The following is an 11,905-nucleotide window of genomic DNA, read 5'->3' as shown; positions in this document are numbered from 1 at the left end:
GGTGCTGTTTTTCAGATGAAATGTTAAACGAAGGCCCCGTCTGCCCTCGGCTGGATGTAAAAGATCTCATGGCACTATTTGGTGTCCTCACTCACCCAACATCACAAAGTATCTGGCCATTTATCTCATTGGTGTTTGTGGGACCTTGTTGAGGGCAAATTTGCCTACAACAGTGACTACACTTCAAAAGTACCTTATTGGCTGTGAGTGGCTTTGGAACATCCTGAGGTTATGAAAGGTGTGATATAAAGTTTGTTTGTATATTACAACTCAAAGATTAAATGAAATTGTAGACAGAAATGTTACACCAAGAAGGATTTGCTTTATTATAAAATTGCTTTTATTGATCATAGTTTCAATACTGTGTTTAGTTTCAGATGCAGCACACTGCGAAAAAAAACATCTTCACTTAGGCTTCTGTCATCTTTGTTTTAAACATCAACTACATTATTTACAAGTTTTCTGTATACATACACATAAGCACCCATCCCCTTGATATATGTTTTGTGGTGATGGTAGTTGCTTTTACTGAGGGGAGGGGTTTAAATTGCACGGCCTGCGAGGAAACAGTGAACTGTATCCAGTCATTTTGCAATTCAGTCCAGCGAAACTACTGCTGAACCCACTGTTAACTTTATCTTAAAATTTCTTTTCCCTGAATATACAGAAACGAAAGATTTTATAACAAAAAAGTTCACAGTAATAAATATCAAAAAAATTATACAACTGTATACAAGTTCTATTGAAACAAATAAAAATAAATTTCAAGTCAAAAGAAACAAAACAAGAGAAAATGCGAGATTGGAGCATGGCATGAGCTGATGGTTAATGTTCTCATCCCGAAAGGCATTTTAAAATATAATGGCATTTATATAAATAAAAAGCTCTGAGCAACCTCAGAATATTTAGTGCATTGTTGTTAATTAGTGCAGTTGTCTTCAACACAGTCACGACTCAGAAGGAATGAGACAGTAGTGAAATGATCAAACTGGACATTATAGTTCTTTTGTATGGTCAATAGAATTGTAACCGAATAACTTCAAAAACAATATATATTTTTAAAGAGTTTAAACGTGCACTGTATGAAACTATGGCATTCTCAGTATTGGCAAATAAATAAACACAGACAAAATACTTAACAAAATCTACTGAACAACTTAAGAAAAATGTTCTTTAAAGCATATGAGATGCATAGAATTTTTTTTTAAATGTTAAAAAAACAAAATATAATTTTAGATGAGAGTTCTGCCTCCATGCAGTTTCCTTTCTCACCTCCGATGAGGTCCAACAAAGCAACATCCTTCAAAATGTTTTACTGCAGGGGGTTAAATTCTGGATATTCTGTTCCAGCCTCCAGCTTTTGCAGTAATGCATTCGGACCACAGGATGGCAGAGTGAGATTTACTCGTTTCCATCTCCCGCACTCAAAACTACTGCTGCAAGTGTTTCAAACTTCAGCCCCCAGTTCTAAAACCCCAGACTCAATGATGGGAACATACTTGTCTTCAATCTGAACCAGCAGGATAGTCTTGTCTATGTGGGACCTGCTACTTGGCTCTCTGCTGCAAGGCACCCAACGGTGAATCACCTAATTATATAGAGAAGGAAATATTGAACTGGTATAAAGAAATACGGAATACTGAAGAACTTTCCATGACCAAAAGGACAGATTATTCTGCCCAATGCTTTCATTTCTATTGAATATAATGGTTTCCAGGTTAAAACTGTCTTGAAATGCATTTAAGTATTTCAAGGGTATTATTTCACTGTACAAATTAATACCTTGTTTAGAGTTCTATTTTTTTCCACTCTTTTTCCTGTCTCCTCATGTTGTGTGTCATTAATAGCCAAGTGGACAACTACCCCAAGGAGTCCAATTTGAAACCAGCTAGGAGCATAATGGAGGTCCAGAGATCACTTATTTCCCCTCTCCATGGGAAAGTACTGAGCCTCCGCTGCAGCACAGCTGAGATTGGAGACCTGTACTGATGCAGCCACTATGGCTTTTCAATACAGTTAAATAAAAAGAGATAAATCTCCCAGTGAAGACAGCAGTGAAAAGTTTGATCTATGGGCAAATGTTATTGTGCTTATTTGTGTGGCACACATTCCATAGTTACAATCAAACCCAGTACAGAAATCCTCTTTCAGTAAATGGAACTCCTGAAACTGGATCTTTGGGAGGCAGTTCCAGTTGTATTGGTTGGGGCTCTGTATAGCAGCTCATATGCAATCTTGTATTGCTCTTTTTTGCTGCCTTTGCATGGAAAGGTTGCACAAGACAGTTGATGCAACAACCTGGCTGCACTGCTTGGTACAAGATGACTCGAAAAGGAATTTGGGAATGGGTGTCAACGCAGGACCTTGGCAAGGTTATGCAGGCACGTCATTATGGATGCTACCACAAACCAAACTCAGTTTTACTCACACAGATTTAGCACCTGATGACTTGGTTGCCTTATTTTTGCATTGAGACAAACTTCAGAGCTGACCTGACCTCGGATGTGCATCAAAGCAAGTCTTGGTTAGAGTCAGCTGTGGCTCAGTTGGTAGCTCCCTCGCCTCCGAGTCAGAAGATTGTGGGTTCATAGTCCCGGTCCAGAGACTTGAGCACAAAAATCTAGGCTGACACTCCAAACTTTTTCAATCCCAAACTAAATATTTTCCCCTGTTGCAGTGTCCCAATCATTACATGCCCTATTTATACTTGGGCTGTAGACTCACATCTGTTGAAAATTTGTAGTACAATCATAACAATTGGGGAGGTGTAAATAATCAAGTTGTGTACTCTAATTGGAGTTCACAGTGAAAAACTTGCATCTGTTCCTCTGTTTTGCCTAGCACTACAGAGCAAGCAATTTGCACCAGGCAAAATCCCCAGTGCACTTAAGCTGTAAACAGGCTGGCATGTACCTGACAAGCAATTTAAATTAATACAACTCAGTCTATGAGTAAAAGAGGGACAAAATCCTAACTGAAAACCTTATTTAAAACCTAGTCTGAAGAATCCCAACAATGCAAATTACAAAGAACACAGCAGACTGCAGTACATTCAAAAGATGAACACATCTTGGCATTAAGACGATGAGGCACAGTCTTCCTCAGTATTAACCATGTCTTTGCAACTTAATTCCCCATGTCCATCTGCGTGCGCATTTTGGCTGCCGCCCTGGACTCGAATTCCATCACTTCTATCTCTCCTCTTTCTTCATTACCCTCCCCCAGCCTTCATGCCTTCTTTTTATTCTCCGCCATCAAGTACTCTACCCTCACTAACCCCTATTCATCATCCTTCCTAATCTCCTGCCGCTGCTCAAGGCTTGACTCCTACCTACATAATTCTACAGCTTCCCTCTGTTCCTCTCGGCATCCTTCAAAAGGCCCATCGAGGCACTCGTCACTGCCTCCTAGTTAGCAGCAACCCAAATTGCCCTATCTTACTCCCTCCTTGTTCTAAGCGCCTACTGCGAGCTAACCTCACCAACCTCCTCCCTGTCCCTCCCTGCTCTGCCCCTCTGGACTACGCCAGTAAATTAGGTATTAGCGCCCCTCTCCGCATTTCCCTTCAAAATGTTCACTTGTAAATAAGGGCCTTGCCATCCATGACCTTATTGTGCATGGTCAAATTGATCACGGCATTGATGGAAACATGATTGAGGGTGGCACCTCAAAAGGTGGCATGGATGACACCTTTCCCCTTAATGAAGCTTCCCCAACTGGCTATACTGTACTTTCCACCATATTCCACGTCCAAACCGCCATGGTGGTGGTGTAGCCCTTATATCTAAAACAGACCTTGGTCTGTCTCCCAACTCCTCCGGCAACTTCTCCTCCTTTGAGCATCTTACTTTGTTCCACCCCTCACGTCTCGCTTTTAAAATCCTTATTCTGTACCACCTACCCAAATACCACACCTATTTTTTCAATGAGATATCTTCTCTGCTTTCGTCCCTCTGCCCCGAACGATTTCTCATCCTTGGTGATTTCAACCTCCATCTCAACTCATCTCTCCTGAGCTCACTGCCCTGTTTTCCTCCCTTAATCTCTCCCTCCATGTCAACTCCCCCACCCATATACACGGCCACTCCTTCGATCTTATCATCTCACGTGGCCTCGCAATCCCCTCCGTAACCATCACCGAAACGGTAATCTCCCACCATTTCCTTATATCACTCTCTACCCATGTTCTCTTTTCCCCTCATAAACCCACTTCTTTTTGTATCCGCCCCTGGAAAAAAACTCTCCCTCAAGTCCCTTACCACTGCACTTTCTAATTCCCAACTACCTAGCCTTTGGCCTACTATTCTCCATGACATCTCTGCAGCTACTGACTTACTAAACCACACCCTCTCCACCACCTTTGATGCCCTTGTCCCCACAAAAATCATTGTACTCTCTCACCAAAGTCGTTTCCCCTGGTGTATCTCCGCTCCCTTAGGGACACAGACTTGAATGTCTTTGGTGGATAACTGGTCTAATCATCCATCACCAGATTTGGCTCGATCATATAAAGCACTACCGGGTCCTGTTCTCCATCACTAAAACTGCCCACTATTCTAAGATCATCCAGGATGGCAAAAACACCAGGCTTCTCTTCACCACTAACCGTCTTCTCAAACCACCCTCTCCTGCCTCCTCCTCCCTCACCTCCAAGAAATGTGAAGAACTCATGGATTTATTTGTTAAAAAGATTGACAATATCCGTTCAACTGCTTCTGCTTTCAATTCCCTCTCTTCCCCATGCCCTTCGGACCTTATTTCCTCTAGGTTTCCCCCTGCCCTAACCCTAAATTTGCATATTTCTCTAATTTCTCTCCTGTTTCCCCTCTTGCCCTTTCAAAGCTAATCTTGTCAATGGGACTGACCTCCTGCTCTCTTGACCCTATTCCTACTAAATTGCTGGCAACCCAACTTTCCTTCCGGGCTCCCATGTTAGCGGATATTGTTAACGGTTCTCTTTCTCCCCCCTTTCCTTCAAATCAGCCGTCATCACCCCTTTCCTCTCCAAAGTTCTTGAACGTGTTGTCGCCTCCCAAATCCATGCCCATCTTTCCCAGAACTCCTTGTTTGAATTTCTCCAATCAGGCTTCCGCCCCGCCACAGTACTGAAACTGCTCTTACCAAGGTCACAAATGACATCCTAATTGACTGCGATAAAGGTAATCTATCCCTTCTCGCCCTTCTGGATCTGTCTGCAGCCTTTGACACGGTTGAGTACAAAATTCTGCTACAATGCCTCTCCACCGTCATCCAGCTGGGTGGGACTGCACAAGCCTGGTTCCATTCCGATCTTTCCAGTTGTAACCATAGAATCACCTTCAAAGCTTCTCTTCCCGATTCCGCACTGTCACCTCTGGTGTCCCCCAAGGATCTATCCTTGGGCCCCTCCTATTTCTCATCTACATGCTCCGTGACTTTTCACAAATACACTGATGATACCCAGCTCGATCTCTCCTCCATCTCTCTCGAACCCTCCACCGGCTCTATACTATCAGACTGCTTGTCTGACATCCAGCACTGGATGAGTAAAAATTTCCTCCAATTAAATATCGGGGAAACCAAAGCTCCATTCTCTTTTCAGAGTCGATCTCTCACCGGCAACTGTTTAAGGCTGACCAAGTCTGTTCGCAACCTTGGTGTCATATTTGATCACGAATTGAGCTTCCTACCTCAATCTGTTCCATCACGAAGACTGCCCATTTCCACCTTCGTAATATCGCCCATCTCCACCCTTACCTCAACTTATCTGCTGCTGAAACCATCATCCATGCCTTTATCACTTGACTATTCCAATGCACTCCTGGCTGGCCTTCCTAGTTTTACCCTCCATAAACTTAAGGTCATCCAAAACTCTGCCGCCCGTGTGCTAACTCGCACCAAGTCCCGCTCACCCGTCTCCCCTGTGCTTGCTGATCTACATTGGCTCCCAGTTAAGCAGCACCTTAATTTTAAAATTCTCATCTTTGTTTTCAAATCCCTCCATGGCCTCACCATTCCTTATCTCTGTAATCTCCTCCAGCCCTATAATCCCCCTAGACCGTTTAGTCTGGCCTTTTGAACATCCTCAATTTTAAATGCTTCACCACCAGCCTTCAGCTGCTTAGGTCCTAAGCTCTGGAATTCCCTCCCTAAATCTCTCCGCCTCTCCACTTCTCTTTCCTCCTTTAGGACGCTCCTTAAAACCTACCTCTTCGGCCAAGCTTTCGGTCATCTGCCCTAACATCTCCTTATATGGCTGTGTCAAATTTTGTTTGTTGATAACTCTCCCGCAAAGCGCCTTGGGACGTTTTATTATGTTAAAGGCGCTATATAAATATAATAAATTGTTGTTGTGTTAACTGTACCCCCAATTTGGTGGTGTCTGTAAATTTTGAAATTGTGCTTCTGATTGCAGAGTCCAAATTGTTTATGTAAATTATGAACAACAGTGATCCCAACACCACTTCCCACCTTTTGCCAACCTGAGTCAAGCAAAAACCCCCCGATAACAATCCAACTTTACTGACATGTTTCTAATTCCAATACTAAGGCTACTTGCATCACTATAGAAGCATTAACTGAGCCTTCTCATTTGAACCTTTCATTATACTTACATTCATCATTACCCTGAACTTTACTTCCTACTACCTCTTGATTATCAATAGCCATATTCTCATTTAACTTTACTATTGCCTCAGCCTCTCGTCTGCAAAATCCAGTGTACCCAATCTGTCCTACACAATCTCACTGTCCTGCCATGTACCAACTCTTTCATCAATTCTCACTCCACCCTTTGAGTGCCTCCCTATGATGTGTCCTGTGTGCTATACTAAGCAGCTACACTTGCACTCAAGAGTGATGCTCCATTCATCAAAAATGGAGGAATTCTTGATGGACATGGGAACTTACATAGCCTTCCATGCCCTCCTGAGGGCTCCAGTCTTTCCAGCTGATTCGACCAGCTCGCATTCGGATTGCTTCATCTGGCCAGTGAAGCTCTCTCCTCTTGGACATGTTAATGGCTTCCATGACTTGGCCAGTGTCAATTATCTGGAAATAACCAGGAAAAGAAAAAAACACTGACATCACTAATGGGCAAACTAGTAAATTATTTTACACTGTGACACACAATCCAGCACTCAAGAATCTAGATTCCTATCTCCAAATTTCAGTGTTAAATTCAGGGTGTCAAAGTGTTAACTTAGTTATGATGTTTCACTGTAACGGTCTTTACCATGCTTTGTAATATATTATAGGATATAGAATTTACTGACTATCTTTGTACCAGAACATTTCACTCTAAGCTTTACGTTTATTATACTGAGTCCAGTGTGGAAACTTTTCATTCTTACTGTGGCTTCCAAGCTGGATTATCAGCTGTCACCAGACACAGAGGAAACAAAGGCTAGAAAATAGACAACAAGGGAGTTTGGCAGTCCTAAATGGCATATACTTCAACACAAGGAGTCTAAGGAATAAAGCAGATGAGCTGAGGGCACAGATAGACACGTGGGAGTATGATATTATAACTATTATTGAGTCATGGCTGAAAGAAGGGCAGGAATGGCAGCTCTACATTCCTGGTTACACGGTTTTCAGACAAGATAGAGAGGGGGATAAAAAAGGAGGGGGGGGTCACAATATTGATTAAAGAAACAATTACAGCTGTGAGGAGGGAGGGCATGTTAGAAGGATCATCCAATGAGGCCACATGGGTTGAACTGAAGAATAAAAAAGGGGCAATCGCACTGCTGGGAGTGTATTACAGACCTCCAAACAGTCAGAGGGAGATAGAAGAGCAAATATGTAGGCAAGTTTCTGAGAAGTGCAAAAACTAGGGCAGTAATAGTAGGGGATTTCAACTACCCCAATATTAACTGGGATAAAATTAGTGTGAAGGTATAGAGGGTGCAGAATTCCTAAAATGCATTCAGGAGAACTTTTTTTTAGCCAGTACGTGGCAAGCCCAACAAGGGAGGGTGCAGTTCTGGACTTAGTTTTAGGGAATGAAGCTGGGCAGGTGGAAGGGGTATCAATGGGAGAGCATTTTGGGTGTAGTGATCATAATTCAGTTAGATTTAGGGTAGTTATGGAAAAGGACAAAGATAGACCAGGAATAAAAGTTCTCAATTGGGGAAAAGCCAATTTTACTAAGCTGAGATGTGATTTAGCCAAAGTGGACTGGAAGCAGCTACTTGAAGGTAAATCAGTGTCAGAGCAGTGGGAGGCATTCAAGGAGGAGATAGTGAGGGTTCAGAGCAAGTATGTTCCCTTAAAGAAAAAGGGCGGGACTAACAAATCCAGAGCCCCCTGGATGTCAAGAGACATACAGGGAAGGATAAAGAAAAAAAGTGAGGCTCCATACCACAGAAACCCTAGAGGAGTGTAGAAAGTGCAGGGGTGAAATTAAAGAGATAATTAGGGAAAGCAAAGAGAGAGCATGAAAAAATATTGGCAGGTAAAAATCAAGGAAAACCCAAAGATGTTTCATAAATACATTAAGAGCAAGAGGATAACTAAAGAAAGAGTAGGGCCTATTAGAGACCATGAAGGTAACCTGTGTGTGGAGGTGGAAGACATGGATATAGTCCTAACTGAATATTTTGCGTCTGTTTTCACAAAACAGAGAGACAATGCAGAAATCACAATCAGGGAGGAGGAGTGTGAAATATTAGATGAAATAAACATAGTGAGAGGAGTAGGAAGCAAAGGGTCATGGTTGATGGGTGTTTTTGTGACTGGAAGGCTGTTTCCAGTGGGGTTCCGCAGGGCTCAGTACTGGGTCCCTTGCTTTTTGTGATATATATCAATGATTTAGACTTCAATGTAGGGGGTATGATACAAAAACTGGCCATGTGCTTGATAACAAAGAAGAAAGCTACAGACTGCAGGAAGATATCAATGGACTGGTCAGGTGGGCAGAACAGTGGCAAATGGAATGCAATCCAGACAAATGCAAGGTAATGCATTTAGGGGGTCTAACAAGGCAAGGGAGTACACAATAAATGGTAGGTCACTGATAAGTGCAGAAGAACAGAGGGACCTTGGAGTGCATGTCCACAGATACCTGAAGGTAGCAGGACAGGTAGAGAAGGTGGTTAGGAAGGCATACGGAATACTTGCCTTTATTAGCCGAGGCATAAAGTATAAGAGCAGGGAGGTTATGCTTGAACTGTATAAAACAGGCCTCAGCTAGAGTACTGCGTGTAGTTCTGGTCACCACATTACAAGAAAGAAGTGATTGCACTAGAGAGGGTACAGGAGAGATTTACGAGGATGTTGCCGGGACTGGAGAATTTTCGCTACGAGGAAAGATTGGATAGGCTGGGGTTGTTTTCTTTGGAACAGAGGAGGCCGAGGGGAGACCTAATTGAGGTGTATAAAATTATGAGGGGCCTAGATAGAGTGGATAGGAAGGAACTGTTTCCCTTGGCAGAGAGGTCAACAAACAGGGGGCATAGATTTCAAGTAAAAGGTAGGAGGTTTAGAGGGGATTTGAGGGGAAATATTTTCACCCAGAGGGTGGTGGGGGTCTGGAACTCTCTGCCTGAAAGGGTGATAGAGGCAGAAACTCTCACCACATTCAAAAAGTACTTGGATGTGCACTTGAAGTGCCATAGCCTACACGGCTACGGACCAAGAGCTGGCAAGTGGGATTAGACTGGATAGCTCTTTGTTGATCGGCACGGACACGATGGGCTGAATGGCCTCCTTCCGTGCTGTAAATTTCTATGATTCTACATGCTGGATGCAGAACTGCTTCAGCACTTTGATGGTACTTACTTTGATCACTTAATGTTCCAAAGTGTACTGTGGTCTAGATCAGTAAAAGAGGCTGCCCAATGACTGCAGCACAGAGTACAGCACAACAGCTCTCAGAGATAAACAATAATGCTTTGGTAGCATTAGCAATTATAAATCAATTTTCTTTAAAAAAAAAATCGGTAGTGCTAATCAGGGTTAAATAAACCTCACACAGAATTGCATCCATTAAATTCAACAACATTTAACATTTCCATGTATACCAAGGTTACCTCTGCACTGAATACTGCATTGTTTGTGTTACTTTTTATCTCGTGAGGAATTAGCACTTAACTGACTGATAAGCACTAATGTACTACAGTCCGTGGGACATCAGAAATGTCCATTCCTGTGTTGCTGTTCAGACTTCAGCACCGGCTGTGGTCAGCTTGCAGTTATCTGAGGGACATGTCCATTCCCAATAAGCTACATATTGGGAAGACAGTGGAAAACTTCCAAACACATTGGGTTGCTCACCCAAGAATGCGCAGAGTCCACCCACTCTCTGATTCCAGCAGCTGCAAAATCACGATTACAAGTAAGAACTACAGTGGTTGGGCCGCTGTGGAAAGACCGTTTATTGACTGGGTTTCACTATAGCGGGAGTTCTCAACCCTTTTGCTTCTGAGGCCGTCCTCCCGTGTTACAAAAATTCCACGGACCCCCATAACACAAGACATGTTTATTTTTATACAGAAAAATTACTATTAAAACATAGATATTTATTATTTTTGTTTTACTTATTTAATGTGAAACTTAGATAGTTGATTAAGGTGGGTCAAATGGCCTACCTCATCTGTAATTATCGTGATCTTGTGGCGAGGCCCTAGGACCACATTTTGTTAGCATTAAATCAGTTTGTTTAGACATGCAAGTGGTGGTCCCATGGTAGTCAATGGGCGGGCTGCAGAGCAATTCTGGTACACTATGACCGGGAAATTTCTCAGCTTGTGGTGGGGCAGGAAAATATCTTGAGTAATTTACCCCAGCTTTCATCATAAAAGTACTTAAATTTTTTTAATCATTCATGGGATGTGGGCGTCGTTGGCAAGGCTAGCATTTATTGCCCATCCCTTATTGCCCTTGAAAAGGTGGTGGTGAGCCGCCTTCTTCAACCGCTGCAGTCCGTGTGGTGAAGGTACTCCCACAGTGCTGTTAGGAAGGGAGTTCCAGGATTTTGACCCAGCGACTATGAAGGATCGGCGATATACTTCCAAGTCAGGATGGTGTGTAACTTGGAGAGGAACTTAGAGGTGAGAGGGTTCCCGTGTGCCTGCTGCCCTTGTCCTTCTAGGTGGTAGAGCTCGTGGGTTTGGGACGTACTGCCGAAGAGGCCTTGGCGAGTTGCTGCAGTGTATCTTGTAGATGGTACACACTGCAGCCATGGTGCGCTGGTGGTGGAGGGAGTGAATGTTTAAGATGGTGGATGGGGTGCCAATCAAGCAGACTGCTTTGTCCTGGATGGTATCGAGCTTCTTTAGTGTTGTTGGAGCTACACTCATCCAGGCAAGTGGAGAGTATTCCATCACACTCCTGACTTGTGCCTTGTAGATGGTAGAAAGGCTTTGGGGAGTCAGAAGGTGGGACACTCGCCGCAGAATACCCAGCCTCTGACCTGCTGTTGTTGCCACAGTATTTATGTGGCTGGTCCAGTTAAGTTTCTGGTCAATGATGGCCCCCAGGATGTTGATGGTGGGGGATTTGGCGATGGTAATGCTGTTGAATGTCAAGGGGCGGTGGTTAGACTCTCGCTTGTTGGAGATAGTCATTGCTTGGCATTTGTGTGGCGGAAATGTTACTTGCCACTTATCAGACCAAGCCTGAATGTCGTCCAGGTCTTGCTGCATTCAGGCATGGACTGCTTCATTATCTGAGGAGTTGCGAATGGAACTGAACACTGTGCAATCACCAGCGAACATCCCTATTTCTGACCTTATGATGGAGGGAAGGTCATTGATGAAGCAGCTGAAGATGGTTGGACCCAGGACACTGCCCTGAGGAACTCCTGCAGCGATGTTCTGGGGCTGAGATGATTGACTTCTAACAACGACAACCATCTTCCTTTGTGCTAGGTATGACTCCAGCCAGTGGAGAGTTTCCCCCCTGATTCCCATTGACTTCAATT

General features: G+C 43.4%; 1 protein-coding gene across 5 annotated transcripts in view; it reads right to left on the bottom strand.

The window, feature by feature from the left end:
* Positions 1 to 302: 302 nt before the first annotated feature.
* pcnx1 (pecanex 1) overlaps positions 303 to 11,905 on the bottom strand; it is a 372,844-nt gene continuing 361,241 nt past the window's right edge. For all 5 annotated transcript variants that reach the window (XM_086003620.1, XM_086003621.1, XM_086003623.1 and 2 more), the window contains 2 exons: positions 6,889 to 7,029; positions 303 to 1,588 (listed from right to left, as the gene is read on the bottom strand). In XM_086003620.1, the coding sequence (XP_085859746.1) occupies positions 1,448 to 1,588; positions 6,889 to 7,029 (282 nt within the window). In that variant the 3' untranslated portion in view covers positions 303 to 1,447. The remainder of the gene's footprint in view (positions 1,589 to 6,888; positions 7,030 to 11,905) is intronic.

The sequence above is a fragment of the Somniosus microcephalus genome, chromosome 12 (assembly GCF_052327205.1).
Source record: "Somniosus microcephalus isolate GS21.2 chromosome 12, FLI_Smic_1.0, whole genome shotgun sequence".
Taxonomy (NCBI): Eukaryota; Metazoa; Chordata; class Chondrichthyes; order Squaliformes; family Somniosidae; genus Somniosus; species Somniosus microcephalus.
Note: the sequence above shows the minus strand (reverse complement) of the source record. Positions and strands in the feature narration are given on the sequence as shown.